This window comes from Rhopalosiphum padi, chromosome 1 (assembly GCF_020882245.1).
Source record: "Rhopalosiphum padi isolate XX-2018 chromosome 1, ASM2088224v1, whole genome shotgun sequence".
In the NCBI taxonomy this organism is placed as follows: domain Eukaryota; kingdom Metazoa; phylum Arthropoda; class Insecta; order Hemiptera; family Aphididae; genus Rhopalosiphum; species Rhopalosiphum padi.
The window spans coordinates 57,711,212-57,730,241 of NC_083597.1; the positions used below are offsets into that span (position 1 = coordinate 57,711,212).

Here is a 19,030-nt window from a genome sequence, read left to right on the forward strand (position 1 = left end):
TGGCGGAAAAATAATATAAGTAGATAAGTAATATTATAATATAACATTAATAACATCGAATTGTTTTTGAACACAAAATACGGAATTTCAATTTTTTGGTTTCAGTAATTCAGTATATATAAACTTATAAGAAATTGTATCACGTTTTTAATCAATAATAATTAAATCTTTTAAAAGATTTTAGCTTCAAAATAATTTGCAAATTGTTGTGATTTGAGTGACTTGACGAAATTAGGTAAAAATGTAAACTTAAAACTTATATAAAAAATTATTATAGGCTTTTGATAAAATGTATTTTTATTCCAATATTTGAAACTTATGAGAAATCTTGCTTTACACTTTCAAGCTTTTTGACCGAGCATATATTTGTATACATAGAAAAAAGATCAAAGATTTCAAATTTCAATAAAGAGTAAAAATTTGAAAATAATACCATTTACGTATAATATGACAACGAAATTGAAAAAATGGTATAACAGTTAGTGAAAATTCTATAATAATTTATTATTTATTTTAAAATACAACAACCTTACGAATTTGTAAAAAAAATCTAGTTAAGTATAAAAATTTCCGTTTTTTCTCAATATTTTTTTCGGTTTATGTATTGTTAATAATAAAAAATACTTGGAATTTTTTATTTTTTATCCATTTTGAGGTACATACTAGATTCATTTTCCTAACAGAAAAGATATTGAAGTTGAAGCTTGAAACATTTTTACTGCTCCAAAAAATGATAACAGTCATAAAAAATGAAATAAAACCATATTATTGCATTAATATCAATACATTCATTGTTCTCGTCAGAATATGAAATTAAAACTGTGCTTATTTTATTTAGTTCACTTCACTTAGACATTTATTCGAGGATACCACTGATTTGTTGTAAATAATTATATGTTTATTGCTTACGTGTTATTCAGTAAGTACCTAATCATAAGAGTATTACGATTACATTTATGTGTAATGGTAAATTATGGTAATAATAATAACAAGTGTTATGGCATTTTAATGGATAAACTATTGATATTAATAGTAGTAAGGAAATTACCATTTTACAGAAGGTATATTCAAACTTATTTAAGTAATAAAATACATTAATACTAAATAAAACGTATTCACACCAATATTAATATTTGTTTGAAAATATATTTATTTAGGGTCACAATATTTTATAAGATAACATTTGTTAGTTTATGAAATATATAAGTAATTAATAAAAATAAAATAAAAATTAAGCTATTTTTTCGTTTCTGTTTTTCAAAATAAATTTATTTAATATAATAGGTGCTAGTATTTGTTTAGCAACATAGAAATGCCCAAATACAAACAATAATTCTAATACTCGAAAGTCAACATTGCTCCTACTTAAGCCAAAGATTAATATTAAAATAAATATCACAGTTAAAATTATTCTTAAGTTTTATTCTAAATGCTATTAAGTTAAATAGATCAACCAGGGCCTGTATAATATACAAAAATATATAAATATATATATATATGTATATACCTAATATTATATTTAGATTTGTATACTGAGGAAGTTTTTGAATTTTTGTCAAAACATCGAAAGTTAAGCCTTCCTTTAAAATTCATGTACCTATTAGATTACTAAATACTGGCAATAAACATATAAATATAATAAAAAATGTTTGGGCACTATTCCAATATTTAAATAGTTATTGCATAATAAAAATGTTATATAAATTATTTCAGTTTAGTGTTTAAATTGTAGTTTGTGTCTACAATACTTATTTCTGTACAATTTCATAAATAATATTATCCTGTCCAATATTATATTTTTATTATAATTTTTTGAATGTTACACAAACATATAAAATGATATCAACAATAAACACGGAAAAAAATCAATTAAATTGTATAGGTACCATATAAACACAATTTTATATTGTATCATTATTCATTACAAATTACAATATACCTACAAACTTTTATTAATTTAATGACTACAAATTAAAAATATAATTCCTATATTATATTATAATATTATATACAAGGAACGGATTTCAATTTAAATAAATATTTTTATATGGTTTTAATATCGAAAAGTTTTTGACATATTATGTGTACGTTTCATTTAATTTTGAATAAGCTGATGCTATTTGTATTTTAAATATTTTTAAATATTTTACAAATAAATATACGTAATCTATATTATTGTAGAATTCTCTGGAGAAATTGGAATTTTAACCAATTCTAAATTACAAAGCATAATGAGAAAAAACCCAGGATTTAACGTCTTAATGTCGATAAGGGATATACTCTGTTATTAATCATAACTTAAAAAACAATTTAAAAATAAAATACAATTCAAAAGAATTAACGTGTATGCAATATGCATCACAATAACATCACTTCTGTTGATATGGAGAGGTCATTCAGCTGTTATAAAGCAATACTAAGATCAAATCGCCGTAATTTTAAACTTGAAAATCTCAAATTATATGTCGCTTCTAATTGTTTCCCCCAAGAAGACTATTTGGATGATTCAGAATAAATATTTTTATTTGTTTTATGTGTTATTTATAAATTATAGTGAATTCTCTTATTTTAAATTTAAATATTTCAATATTATAAATAAATATTTATGAAGTAAAAAACAAATACATATTTAAATTATTTTTGATTTTGTACTAAATTAAAATCCGCTCTAGTTATGTATAATGTATGTAATGCGTAAAATTGAAATACAATAGTAATGCGAGTTCTAGCTATAAAATCTGAAATAACTTTCAAATTCATATAAATATAAACTGGATATTATTGTATACGATTTTTTAATCCTTCATTTTTTATATCTTTCTATCTATATATATACCTATTTATAAATTTAAATTAATAGGGTTTATAAACTTAGGCATTACTGAACCAATTGGCACCAAATTTTACACATAATATACATTATACCTATATGGCTATATGTATATATATATTATATATATATATACATATTATATTCCTTGAAACTTTGCGAGTTTATATATTGTTATTTGAACCACGTTTGACTGTTAGAAAACATACCAAGTGTTATAGGTATAAGTATTATATGCCTATATTCTAATCAACGACAAACAGTTGTCAATCCCGGTCGAATTAGTTTACTAAGTGAGGTACGCCGTCGCCGATTTAACCGTTAACTGAGGTACACTAATTTTAAGATACACCAACATAGTTCCGTACTACCGTGTTTTATATTAATTCATTTTTATACGGTCGAAGTTGGGCTACACAGGTAGTTGTATAATAATTATTATGTATTTTGTAAATGCTAAAATACCTGTACATTTTGATTTCTCAATAAAATCTTTACACAATGTTTAGTATTCGTTTAAACCAGAATTGCATTAAAGTACTAAATTAATGAAGACTAAAAGTATGTAAGAGTATAATGTATTAACATAAAAAAATTATATAAAATCATGTTTAAATATAGTTGCATATAAAGTGAAATTATTTATATGTAATTTTAAAAATCCATATGCATTAAACACTTATAGTACTTCAATGATTTATACAATAATATTGAATCAGTAAAAAATTTTTTAAGGAAATACAGACTTATTATAATAAACCTGTTTTTGTAGTAATTTACAATCTTATTGATTGATTAATAAATTGTTAAAGCTTTTATTTAACTATAAAAAGATAAATATCCATTAGAATATATAAAAAAGTTTTATAAGGGAAGTTTTTTCAATTAACACGCTATATATTATTATATCATCCCATTTAAACAAAATTAGATATTTATCACTTGTATAAAAACCATTATGTTATCAATGTTATAATATATTTATTAATATTATCGTTGTATACACATGCATCAATATAAATTATTTAAATGAATTCTCGTATAAAAATCTATATAGTGTATACATAATAAATGTATACAACGATTAAACAATTATTAATTTATTATATTCTATTAGGTATAGTCCATAATATCATCAAATATTAAAATATTTATGTATTTATGTTTTTTTCAATGGCATTATAGTTTTTATAATATTATTAACGAAACAAAAGCAATTTTTTATACGACATGCTCTACAGAACCTATGATGGTGGTATTATTTCATGATAAAATATTGGATAATATATACAAATATAAAATAATAAAAAATATATTATAATTATTACACACTTAGAGATTTTAAAATTCAAGTTAAATATAGTAAGGTCAAACTCAAAATCATAAACATATGTAAGAAAAATTATCAAAATATTATACCAACTCCTTTCCGCTGAACATTTTTAAATTGTTAAAATGCGAACAAAAATTACACATTAACAAATATATTAAATTTGTTTACTTAATGCTTTATAGTTACAAACTACTGTTATTTAAGAAAAATAGTTATAATAATTAGGGATTTTACTAGATTTGTAATCATAATGGGACGAACTTGGTCGCAAACTTTCTATTTTCAATTGAACCTTGAACATGACCTAGAAAACCTGTTTTCTCACATGCATAAATATTTTATCGTTAAGTAAACGATTTATACATAATATTACAAAATACCAAATAATTTTATACTTATTCAAGTGGGCTGTAATTGATAGATATTTACAGTTTAGTTGATTTAACCTCGACACAAATCAAAATCATAGTAAAAATATTTTCTGGAAGATATTTTCTCATAGTATATATTATTTTTTTTACCTAAACAAATAAATATTGTTTATAATTTTTCTTATACGTCTGTATAAAATTAAAATTATAGTCCCCTGAAATACTAACAATACCATATAACCATATTATTATATACCAAAATTAAAATTTCTGTAATATATTTAATTTGTATTAAGCCATAAAATATGTTCCCACTAGTTGGTACATAATGTTATACAAGAGTTTAGCTAATTGAGTATAAATAAATAATAAATAAGTATCAAAATTGAAGGGAAACGAAAATAATCGTATGTAGTATGTAATTGAAAAATATTATCACACTATACGTAGGTATATAATATTATACTATATCATATTCCAGTATACTATATCTACCTGTATAATATCATTAAAAATATTTAAAATTAATGTTTAGGCTCTATTGCTTACACTGCTTACAGCGTGAGTTTCCTATTTTGAAACACAACAATCTCATAACAAATTTAGCTACAGTCAATACAAGATAATTAACCTCATAAGACACATAATAAATTTGTATTAGATTAATTTTAATAAATTAGTTCGAAGGAGAAGGTATATTATTACAGAGCATTTATTTATGTAATAACTGAACTTGACATAATTTTGTTTTACATCGATCCTGTTGACCAGTTTATCTTGCTATTTAGATTTTAAATATACTCAATAATTGCAATAAATAACGTCATATTTCTTTAGGTACATGATGTGAATTATTCAAAAGCAATAATGTACATGCATTATCAACCTTCATCCTGCAAAAGACACATTATGTAGTATTTGCTAATTCTCCAATATTCTATGTAAACATCATATGCTTATATAATATGAAAAAATTTATTGTATTAGTTTTGCCCTTATTAGATGATAATAATATAAAATTAATAATAAAATGAGTAAATACATATATTTTACAGATTATAAGTTGGATTACTCGTGTACTAATTTACTATGTTTAAAGAAACCTAATTTATGGTTACAGTGATCAAATATATTTCATTAATTTGAATAGTTTATATGAAAGTGTACATTGTACATGTGTGTTGTGTATGCTGTTATCAACTATATTATATAAAACATGGTAAATTTTGCTAGATATATGTATAGGTATACTTATATTTTCTTAGTAATTAATTTAGAAGTATGATTAATTTAATTTTGTTTGGCGCTGTTGACTAGTAGGTACATGTTAATTAATTGGATTATGATTATATGTTTGTATTATGCGTTATGTAGCTAAATATATTATAGCACGCTGCATGAGTATACATTTTAAATATTAGGAAATTAATGTGCAATCTCATGTATGAAAAATGATTTAAAAAAATAACACTGTTAGTATAAAAAAAAACATATACCTATACATTATTAGTGTATATCTAGTTACTTATTAAAGTAATTGTTTAAATAAAGAAAAATAAATAAATATTTCACAAAGAAAGTATCAGAACATTCAAATGATAATAAAAGTGAAAGAGTGTAACGGAGTGATAAAGTAATAAATTTAAGATTATATTTAGAAATATATGATGATCCCCATTTCCTGAAGTACATTCAAGTAATCATTCTAATTACATAGACTATATTCTAAAAACTATTTATTAAAAATAAATAATAATTTACAAACAATAATCTACGAATATATATATATATATATATAGTATATAGTATTATCTGCAGTATTATAGATCACTTTAAACAGTTGAAACTATACCATTTTTATAACACATAATATGTTTTTTTTAAAGAAAGCTTCTGCAGTAAAGTTTTACCAGAAGACATTACACGATTTTAAATACAAAAGCAGTAGAAAATGGTAGGATTATACGTAATTTAAATTTTCAAAAAAAAAAAATATAAACTATCAATACTTTTCAAAAATTTAAATAATTAATGTTCACCGTTCATTACAGTTCACAACTAAAACAATCACCCCTGGCATGTAATTTTATACATAAATTTATACTTTTAAAAGAAATGGAGATTCGTGTTTAGCTAGGTTCGGAAGACGATCTTTTACTTTCGACGAGCGGACAGAACACTTCGTTTGACGCCGATTTTTTAGCATGACAAACGCCGTTTTCGTAGTCGTACATGGCCATTAGGACGTCGTCGTCGATTTCTCCCGTGATCAGGGCAGTGGAAGACGGTTCGTTCTGATATTAAATTGTACATGAATAGAAATGTGTTATAAATATACACCCATATATTATATATGTCTATGAAACCTGCCCAAATTCTGATTTTGCTGTTAGAATAAGTAATCATGAATACTCGTAAGTTTAAAATTACAATCGAAAAAAAATCTTATACATAAATCACTATATTATCTGAATATATTTTAATTTACTCAAAGTTCATAGACATAAAAAAAAATCATGAATACAGGCTGTATTATATAGCTATTACAGTACTATACTGTAACTGAAGTGGTAAGAACCAAACACATAATATGTGAGCTATGATGGTGAATATAAAAAATTGCATAGGTGGTAAAATTATTTTATAATTCCACCGCGTTATAGCTTACACATTAATTACTTATTAATAGCGGTTAAAATTTGGCTACTTCATGGACATACATATTTTGTATTCTATACGACTATATAATTATAATTATAGTATTTTCTAAACTCAACAGACATTTGACTTTGAAATCGTCGATACATTTTCACCATAATGGTTAACGATTAAAGGACATATTTTCTCATCGATTTCGGCCAAACATTGTCGATGACAAACCATCTTACATTCTATTAACAAACAATAATGAATTACAACGTAGATATTTAAATATAGACATAAAGTTTACAAGTAATATGGTCATGGACTCACCCTTACACTTGATTGTAGTTATCCATGGCCATACGTTCCGCACACCGCAAATTGAGCACGTCTTAAGGATCCTAGACGATATATTTAAATCCTTCCATGCGTGTCCGTCATAGATTTCCACACAAGCTATCTCCAACTCGCTCTGTATGCTTAAAAACGATAACGTTTTTCAAACAAAACAAGACTTATTTAAAATTACACGTGCTTACTAATCGATGTATGGTTGAGGGATTTTGGTTTTGTTTACCATTTATGTATAGGTATTAGGTATAATACTTTTTTTATGAAGCGCAAGTTTGTTTAAAAAATTGTATTAAATATTGATAAGTTTTCTGGTATTTTATCAACAATTATAAGGAATAAACGCGTTGCTAACGAAAATATTTCGTGAAAATTGTTATCAATAAAATCATTAAAATCTGTTTTTAATCTATAAATTAATAATTAATTTATATATTAAATAAACCCGTAATATTAAAGTAATATATAGAAAAAAACTAAGAAATTATATTAAATATTATAAATTATAATTAATAAAAGTATACTTGTTTTATTTAATAACTTAATTTGATTATAAAATGTGATCAAAAAATGTTGCATTAACTACAATTAATTAATCAATTTTAATAAATGATAAATCTTCAATAATACAACAAACGTGAAATATTATTTTTAAAATATAGGTGCTAAGTATAGAAAGATAATATAAATACAAACCCATAAAAATAAATATATACTTAATACTTAACATTATTAAAAACAATTATTGGCATGGTTAAAAATAATAAAAACAAATCTTGGAAATTGTTTTTTTCAAATACAATTTGACGATGGTAAAACATATTTTATGACGTAAAACTAATTCTAGAACTATACATCGTATATAATACATATGTCTACTATTATAGAATAATACATTCATATTACATAAGTAAATGATCAGTGGTGGAACTATATGAGGGATCAGAAAATGCGGTCGCGGTCGGGCCCAAACACTAGGGGGCCCGAAGTGCACAACTATATTCTTTTAATAATATTATACTATTTATTATTATTTATTACATACTTCAATTGTTTTTAATAATTTAAAACATACTTAAATTTAATTTTGAAGTTTTTAACTCGTTCTCTGCAGTTTATTGTGTTGTAATCTATACGTGTGTAAATATTATAATATGTTATTCATATTCATGATATATAAATATAATATTTATATTATTATGTTGAATTGTTGTTGATTTTTTATGATTACTGAAAATTCAAATTTTTTTAGTAAAATCTTGAAAGCATTAAATAAAGTGTCAATGATGCCACTCATGACTTCTGTGATGGTTTCAATTAAGATACTATATAGTATATAGTCATATAGGTATTACAGTCTACTCATCAGCGGTAAAGTTTTACAAGACGATGTATTTAATAAGACATATAATAATATCTTAAAAAATAGAGCCCTAGGATATTTATTTAGATAGAGGGGTATTGAAAATGTCGCACAAATTTTGAAATTACGCCTTTAGTATAATGATACTAAATTGTACATATAGGTACAAAGACACTAAGAGTGACTTGATTTAAAATAAATAAACGATTATGTATATTATAATCTGAAAGCATTAAAAAATGATAAAAATATTAAAAATAATATTGATCAAAATCGTTTTGATTGTTTTATCACTGGCCCGAATGTAACAAAATATCACGAAACACAATATTTTTGACGTTATAAAATATTTTATAATGTTTTACTTTTACTTTTTAATGCATAGGTAGGTACCGAAAATGAAGCCATTATCAATTTAAATTTCGCCTACACAATGAGGAAAACATGTTGATTTTTAATCATTCGTTATATAATTGCTGTCATAATACGTAAATGTACATGCCCCCCGCCCGAATGCTGACAAAAGTAATTACATTGATATTATACCAACATGAAACTTTTTGGTACTGTTAGTATTGATTTCTATTAACAAATCAATCATATTTTAATATTAATCAATACATATAATAAACTAAATACCCAGCTTTCTGACTAAAATATACAACAAAAAAAAGTTCAAAACAACCATAACTGTAGACTATAATATTATTAAATTTGAAATTGTTAATATTAATTTAAAAATTTATATAAATATAAAATTACATTGGATTATATTTTTAAAATTTTAATTTAAAATAGTTATCATGAATATATAATGTCCGCCCCTTCAACACAAGAATTTTTAATAAATAAAGGGCGTATACCACTTGAGCAACAAAATGATTAAGAAATACATTGGATTGCTATTTACAAACGTTAATTATAGAAGTGTTCCTGAATTATTGAGTTATTGAATGTAACATTAACATTGAATTGAATACGAATGATATGATATAAAATTAATTATTATAAAATTAATTTAAAAGAATATCTACATAGTATATACATTATATGTATAATATATTTTAAATCAGAACTATCAATTATCAATTTATTTGAAATCTTTAATATTTGTACAACAGAATTATTCTATAACGTAAGAACCGCTAGGGTTCAACAAATGTACAAAAACTATGAGTCTATATGAAGTATAATTAATATTTGTTTAATAGGATTTGCTAGTATCTACCTAATTCGAAAGCAACCACTCTGGTCTGCCACTCGTTAAACAAAATATTATCGTCCGCACCGTACTTTTAAGCTTTCTTAGATTTTTACGTTTTTAAATGAGATTTTTTATTTTAAAAATGTATTCGCTAAACGGCTATACATAATAATATCTCTGTTTAATTATATATTTGTTAGTTTTTATTAATTATACAGCTGTAACATTAGATACTAAACAATCATTTTGGAAAAATAAAGTTTATGGAATACCTATGTCATGGTATACTGAAATATTATAATACTGATAACATGTAGATTGAATATTTGAACGAAATTAAATGTATTATATATATATATATATATATATACGTCTATACATATGTATATAGATGAACATTTACCATAATATATGTTATGCCTCGGGACTTGAACACCCACTGTTTATCAGCAACATGCAAATAATGGTAATGAATTATTTTAAGAGTGCATACAATTGCCATTTTTACATTCCAATTCCTTTAGTTCTTTTTTTATTGATGGGTTCAAGTATTATGCAAATGGAATATAATATTTCACGTCACGATAATACATTGGATAACTATATATGAATAAACATAGATTTATAATCAAAGTTAATAAAATGTTAAATTTAAATTTCTACAAACAAAAAAATGTCCCATATAATTAAAACAAAGACAGATATGCGTTTTAGTGACTATAGTACCTACATAATATTATGCATAGATAGATATGTTAAGTCTTTGCGATAAATAAAATAAAAGCTTTAAATTCTAAGTAGAGCGGAGATTCTATTGCATGTACAATGTATATAATAATATGTGTTGACATTTTAAACTTTGTATGTGATCACTTAATTAACATAAACACGGTTAACATAAAAGTTTACATGATATCAAGTTTGTATATTAAAATGAATTTAAAATAAAACTTGACAGCCAAGCATAAAATAAATAGTATGTATTTAATGTATAATTATGTAAATAATAAATTTAAAACAATTTACATATTGGTTTGTTACAATACCTACAAATCAGCCACCATTCGAAATAATCAAAATAAAAAACAAATTTACATTTAAATTTAAAAAAAATAGTATTGATATAATTATTTTTAACTACAACTATTTTACTTTTTGAAACTGTTTATAATATTATAGGTAACCTACCTACTACAACTTTACAATAGGTAACACAATATCATAATTGACAATAATTGTTATATATTCTACGAATTTACATGTCCAAAGTTATTCAAACGTTTAAAACGTTTTATGTACATATATTATCATTACAGCTTTTCCAATAGTCGTGAACAACTTGTTAAGTAGGTACTTACTTGAAAATATTTTTGACTTTTAATGTTCTAGAGTTATAATAATTCAACTTCGGTTGATATTAATTAGTATATTACAAGGATATGTTTTATTTGCAAAAAAAATTGAATAATAATGGGTGGGTATAATACCACAAAAGTTAAGTAGTTTATATTCATGAGAAGACCTTCAATATGTTACCTTAAGCTCTTAAAATCGTAAATTTTGGCTTAATATTAATCTTTATTTTTATAAATAACACTGACAATATTAATTTAACACACATGGATGGTCATATTTTTTGGTAATCGGTATAGACTTGACAATAATTACAAGTTATAACAAACACTTATCAAATGTATAGGTAGGTATACCTATAATAATCAAAATAATAATATTTAATAACGCTAACTATTAAAGATGTGAGATCATTCGCCTTAACCATAATAATTAAAACCCGATTAAGTGCCCAATTTAACAGTCAATTAGTACAAACAGATAATATTATGTAAGTAGGTACATTGTGTATAACATGAATGCAATGTGATAATAAACATTCAGGTATTAGCTACACGATTATTATAAATGACACAATTCCATTAAAGTGTGTAATTAATCAGTGTTAATAATATAGATTGAAAGTTAAAACAGAATTACGTTTTAATCGTTTTGTCGGAAAATATTTAAAAACAAATTAGCTTTGATCTTTGGAACTAGGAACACAATACTTTTTCCGATAAATTCAAAAAATATGCTAATATTTGCAAGTTAATTATTAAAAATAATTTAAAGTTAGTTTTTAGAAGTTGCTTTGTAAATGAATATTCTTTTAAATTTATTGAACAAAGTACGTATTAGAGGGCTGGAAAAAACATAAAATTTGAAAAAAAAAATTTTGATTTGTAAATTCTAAAAATCAATTTGCAAAATATTAGTATATTTTTCAAATAGATTGAACATAATGATTTTTAACTGACAATATTTTAATAACTTATTAACAAAATATTATAAGAATCAATTTTTCAAAATATTGGCATAATTTTCGAATCGATCAGATAAAGTCGGCGTGCCAACTTCAAGGATGATACTCGTGAGCAAACAAGCTTAGTTAGTACACGAAAATTATCACACCACACACGATCCACGTCACAAATATAAATAGGTATTTAGATGTGCAATACATCAAGATTAAAAACATAGAAAACTAACTAACTATATGAGCGCGGTTACAACAACAATCGGCAAAGCGATTTGCGATAATCGGCTTCGCTTTGAAAAGATCAACTCACGTGGACAAGTTTCTGAGTCTGTTGTGACAATCGTTTGCTTTTCTAGAAAATATCCTCACGATAACGTGCCCTGTGGTTATATAAATCAGAAGACTCGTGTCTTATCCGATCTACTAGTGACTACTACACATATACGCCGCCGTGTAGTGGGTACTTTACAAACTCGCGGGTGTTGAAATAACAATTATTTACACTATAGGATTTGATTTTTTTTGTATTAAATTTCATTTGGAATTATTAGAATAACGAAATAAATATGACAGACGTCTTGAAGATGTACATAAATGCGCATAGGATATTATGTTCAATTTTTTTTAGATTTATTGAACACATTATTTTATATTAATTTGTATACTTATATAATATATATATATATAGCCAGTAAATAATGTACACTTACTTTTTATATATATTTTTTAAATTAATTAAACCATCGACTAGCATTGTTTGATCATCATTTATTTATTAAATATCAATATATAACAACTATAATAATACTTAGGTAGTAAGTATTACTTACACTGAAAAATAAACATTTTATTATTATAATATAAAAAAAAAAATAATAATAATAATAATAATAATAATATTACTATTAAGAATGGATATTACAACCTACACCATTAAGCCGGCATACTGTATACCTAAATGTGTAACGCCATTTATAAAATAATATGATACATTAAGATATAAAGATTATTTATTTTAATAATTATAATAGTAATTAATAGTATATTATATATTAGGATCGATTGTTTCACGTACCTACCTGATACTCGTAGTTCTATAAAAGTTACCTCAACTAGACACGACACATTGATATCTAGATATTTAAATATTTAATCAATTGTTGATATAATTTTAAGATTAAAATGCAATGATTAATAAAACAATAGAGATTGTAATATCAGCCATTGAACAATTTCTAATTTTTAATAAGAGGTATATATATATATATATACTATTATCCTGTATAGATTACGTTAAACAGTTCACGACTTTAAAATTAATTTTGCATATTAGACAAATAATTGATTTGTTTTTTTGTGCAACTTTAGTTGCCAGCGTGACTTTTATAACTATAATAACAACAAAAATTAATCTTATTCATGAGCGAAAGTATTTTGTATAGGTACACAATTAGATTATTTATATATTTTATGTTAAAATTGCCGTATCTATTTATCATATATAACCGTATATTTAATATATGTATGCATGCACCATCAACATAATCGTTGATAACTATTATATAACTAGTCAGAATAGAATGTTCCAACCACTATGAAGTAAAAACGATGATGATCTATTACCTATGTTATGGCAATTGTGCGTGAAGGGTTAATATTTGAATTAATAGTTTTTTCAAAAATTAAATATTTAAATTTATCAAAATAATGACAATCTACGACCTCGATGAATTAAAATAAAATGATCAATACCATATTATCACTTATTAGATCGATATAAATGCTAAAAGTTGTTAATACGACGTTTTTCGATGATTTGGCCAATTTGGTACAATACTACGCTAAATACCAATTGGTATTAAATCTTTGTAGTAGTGCAACTGAGTCGGAGAAATAAGAGAATATTGTGCTTCAATAAATCTATTTTCCTATAGTTTTTTAACATAAAAACACCAATAAACTGTAAGTATACAATTTAATAAATATTTAGATACATAATTAGTTAGTGTTTGATAATCGAAATATAATGGACTAATAGAAATTCTAATTCAGTAATATCTACTACAAATCATATAATAGGAATCTTCAACATTTTATAAAATTGACATTATATAGGCAAATATGTACTTTACTATATTTTTTTTAAAACAATATTGTTGAATATGTATTTTATTCACCTGACTTTTCATTTTAATGTATACACTATACAATATAAGCACATTATACACTAAAGTCTAAAATACTATTGTGATTTATAAACGCTATACATAGGTAGTAATAGTATTTAAGTTCTAGAGCAACTACAAAAAAAAAGATATAGAAAAATATAGTGAATGCATAGCATACTGTAATAGTGTAATACATATTTAAGTGCATAGTATATTAGGTAAATATATATTTATATATATTATGAATAACAAAATCGTGATGTTCATATTATCATAACAATATTATAGCATTAAAATGTTTTTATTTTATAATCTTTACAATTTTCTCATAGTTTTCAATAGCTATATAGATTATGAATATTTTCACTCCATTCTGTCGTTTTATATTCTTATTCGAATGATAGAGAACACACATGTACCTACGAAATAAATATTCATATTTTCATTTCCTGTATCATATGTAGATAACGGTCTTTTAATTTTAATTTTTTTTTTTTACATTTCCTCCGATTGATATGTCGATCGATCTATTTGTATACTGCACGTGTCACATATTAAAATGTAATAGGTATATTGTAATATACTACAATAATATTATGTTTCCTCCGCGAAACTCACATTCCCTGCGCGATGATGAATGCAGGGGTAAGAGGAAACGATTCATCAGATTTCACCACAAAATTACGGGACTGCATACACATAACTACATAAACCTATATACAACATACGCAAGGACCTTCAAATGATTCACTGTCACAGTGACCACCATATAAACGGTATTTTTTTAATCCTCGTGATCGTGCAAAGACTCACTGGAAATTACGTAACACGGCGATGACCGTCCTTAAGCATTATGCAAGTTTATGAAATATAATAGCAACTTCCTAATGATATCGTGAACAAAAAGATTTTTTTAAATAAAATCCTAACCAACATAATATAAATAGATAATATATAGAAACAGATCGAGTAATTAAATACATTTATAAAATGTAATATACACAACTTTTTCAGAATTTCAAATGTCTTGAGCTATAATCTATATAATATTTAACAACAATCTTTTAAAAGAGGATATTCGTTTACCCAATTAATTTAATTGTAACGGAATATCATATTAATTATGTAGAAAAACCAAACTAAAATAAATTAATGATATTAAAAATGGACAATTAAACTATCAATATCTTGAGAATGTTTAATTATCTATAAATTATAATAATATAAATGAATGGATAGTAAAAGATAAGCATGTGCCTATATAATATAATCCCTGGTTTACCACAAAACAGATTTAGATTTGTTACCACAATACCTGACAAGTAATTATAGTTCTGTATTCGACTATGTATACCAAATAAAATATAAAAATATATATAATTATAATTTAATAGTCGTAATCATATATCATTTAATTAAACGCTAATCAAAAATTGAATTCTTATACATTTTATATACATAAAAAACCGACCTAAATGACATTAGAAAATCAGTGATAAAACTTACAAAAACAGTTTTCATTCAAATTATTTTTAGATAATCATTTATTATTAATTGTAATTTTTTTATTTGTTTGTCTTTGCTTATGAACTAGACAACCGTCTAATAAAATATATATTTTATATATTATAATTTTTACTTAATAAAAAAGTAATCTTTTCCATTTTTTAATTATTTACAATTTGTACTTATGTATAATATTATAATGTTTTAGATTAAATAGAAAATCCAATTTTTACTTACCTAAAAACGTCATTACATCAAAATATCATACATTACAAGAAAGTAGTTGTATTTATAAATATATAATGTGTATATAATAACACCTCTTCGACTCTTCCTTATTATAGTTAAAACAGCGATTTTACATGCTCATAAAACGGATTGATATATAATTTCGTGAAAGTGTATGCATTATGCAATATAAAAATGGAAATGTATCAAGTCCGTAACAGCAAATTGTTAAGATAAATTATAATTATTTAAATTAGTAAAATATGCGACTATTTTATTTTTAAAACAAGAGTTCCACGCAAAATAACAATATAAATACTTATAAACACATTCGAAAGCATTAAAACTGTAACAATAAACAACACGCAATAACACATCGCGTTTTACAGTAGACACTTTTCAAAATGTTTTGTTCAAAATTATTTCACAGTTAGATACTATTTGATTTACGTATGATAATAATAATAAAAAATATTTATATAACAATTTAGATGCACAAAAGTGAATCAATTTTATTAAATACAAAATACGTAATGGTAGATTCTGTATCTGCACTCTGTAATGAGCTGTAATAATCTGTAAAGTCTCCAAAATTAATAATTTTGAATAAGTATCGATGGATTTTGTCTTGAATAGATAAGTATCCTCAAATTTGATTCAAGACATTTTAGGTGAAATTCTAAATACAAAATATTGTTGTGCATATTTACATGTTATAGTGACGACATTTTATAATATTCCTTTAATTGGGGGAGAGGGTCAATCAAAATAGCTGTTCTCCACATTCTGTACACCATTCACAGCATATAACGCAAAAATAGATACTGGTTGGACTCTGAAATAGCCACTTCCTTATAATAATCTGTTAACGACATATTAGGTAATAATGTTTTTGATACTTGCAGAATCATGTTAATAAATAAAAATGTTTCTGACAATGAAAATTATTTGAACATTTATTATTATAAGTCCCACTATTCGTAATAGAAAAATATAAATTTCCGTAAAAATCGTTTAACGTTACTTAACATCACGACTACATGTACACGTAACTAAATCCACAAAATTACAGTATGGAATTAACTTCGGGTATTATTAACTATATAAAAAAAAATGTAGGTAGATATTGGAAAGATTATTTTCATTGTAATATATGAGGTTTCGAATAACTACAATACATAATATTTCATGCTTTTCAATAAACTATTTAAAATTATTTCAATATTTAAAACATTAAATTGAAAATAGGTAACTATTTAATGTTAAGATTTACACGGTAGGTACGTCTAAATAGGTATCTACATTCTTAATATAAAATCAGAAAAAATATGATTATGAATGTATAAATATCAACCGTAAAAATCGTGATAGTATTTTTTTTATATATAGATAGAAAAGTAACTTAATCTACTAAGGATAATTAAAAACTGGAATATTTGCCCATATTATACCGAAATGTTAATGAAAAATATATTATTACCTTTATAAGTTAAGAATAAATTGAAATGAGAACAATTTTGGATAAAAAAAAAAAAATTAAACAATTTATGTAATTAATAATTACAATTATAAAAAATAAAATTACAAAAACAAAAAATAGTAATTTATTAGTATTATATAATTAAGTATTAACGTTATATAATCACATTTCGCATTATTATTAATCATACAATGACTTTATTCCCCGCCATCGCATGTCAAAATAACTCATGCACCTTTGCACCCTGTATATAATAATTATATACAAGGTGCCCCATGAGAATCTACCCATTGCGATATCTCCTGAAATAATGGATATCATAAATCTGGTTTTTTAATAAAATTCACAGGGACAAGAACTACAAATATTTCTTGTTTTAATTTATTTTAAGGTTTTGGCAAAAAAAGTTAATAAATATATTTATTAATTAATTATTTTCAAAAAAATTGAAATGCCATTTTTTAGAGTTCTTTTTTCTGAAAATATTGAGGTTTCAAAATTTTAATTTCATTAATCTCCTGATTTTTAATATATTTTCTAGTTTTGAAAAAATCAGCGAATTATTTGATACAATAGTGGTATCATGGTATCAAACATGTGGCCCGCGTGCTCGTATGGCAAGCAAAAGCTTTCAGTGTTTTTCTCGAAACTAGAAAAAATATTAAAAATCAGGAGATTAATGAAATTAAAATGTTGTAAAGTCAATATTTTCAGAAAAATTAACTTTAAAAAATGGCTCTTCAATTTTTTTGAAAATAATTAATTAAAAAAATATATTTTCAACTATTTTACGAAAACATAAAAACAAATTAAAACAAGAAATATTATGTGTTCTTATCCTTGTGAATTTTGTTTAAAAAAAAAACAGAATTCTGATATCTCTATTATTTCAGGAGATATCGTAATGGGTACATCCTCACGAAACACTGTATATTTAGGTATGTATATAAATGCCTTGAAAAAAAATTAATAAAACTCAAAATTATACTAAATTTAAACATATTGTCATGGGACACCCTGTATATTTATGTATATAAATCCCTTGAAAAAAAATTAATAAAACTTAAAATTATAGTAAATTTAAACATATTTTCTTAAATTCAGATTTCACTACTTTTTAATTAAAAAAACACTATAATTATAAGTTGTTGAACTAAGATTATAATCATAGCTAATCTAATCTGACGATAATAAGTCCTAGAAATAAACAATTTATATAATAAAATAGTAGAATAGTAT

The 19,030-nt window shown here is 23.8% G+C and overlaps 1 protein-coding gene across 1 annotated transcript; it reads right to left on the reverse strand.

Moving 5' to 3' along the window:
• Nucleotides 1-6,663: 6,663 nt before the first annotated feature.
• LOC132931218 (uncharacterized) lies at nt 6,664-7,757 on the reverse strand. Its single transcript, XM_060997341.1, has 4 exons — nt 7,717-7,757; nt 7,508-7,656; nt 7,316-7,425; nt 6,664-6,828 (listed from the first exon to the last, which is right to left on the reverse strand). The coding sequence occupies exons 1-4, from the start codon at nt 7,755-7,757 to the stop codon at nt 6,664-6,666; spliced, it is 465 nt and encodes a 154-aa protein (XP_060853324.1).
• Nucleotides 7,758-19,030: the final 11,273 nt, after the last annotated feature.

Bases quoted from the DNA above. Each gene is read 5' to 3' on its own strand.
- LOC132931218 (XM_060997341.1), bottom strand. From the start codon at position 7,757: ATGGTAAACAAAACCAAAATCCCTCAACCATACATCGATTA. The intron at 7,657-7,716 runs GTAAGCACGTGT...ATCGTTTTTAAG, and splicing joins CCTCAACCATACATCGATTA to CATACAGAGCGAGTTGGAGA. The intron at 6,829-7,315 runs GTCTGTTGAGTT...ATTTAATATCAG, and splicing joins CGACGATTTCAAAGTCAAAT to AACGAACCGTCTTCCACTGC.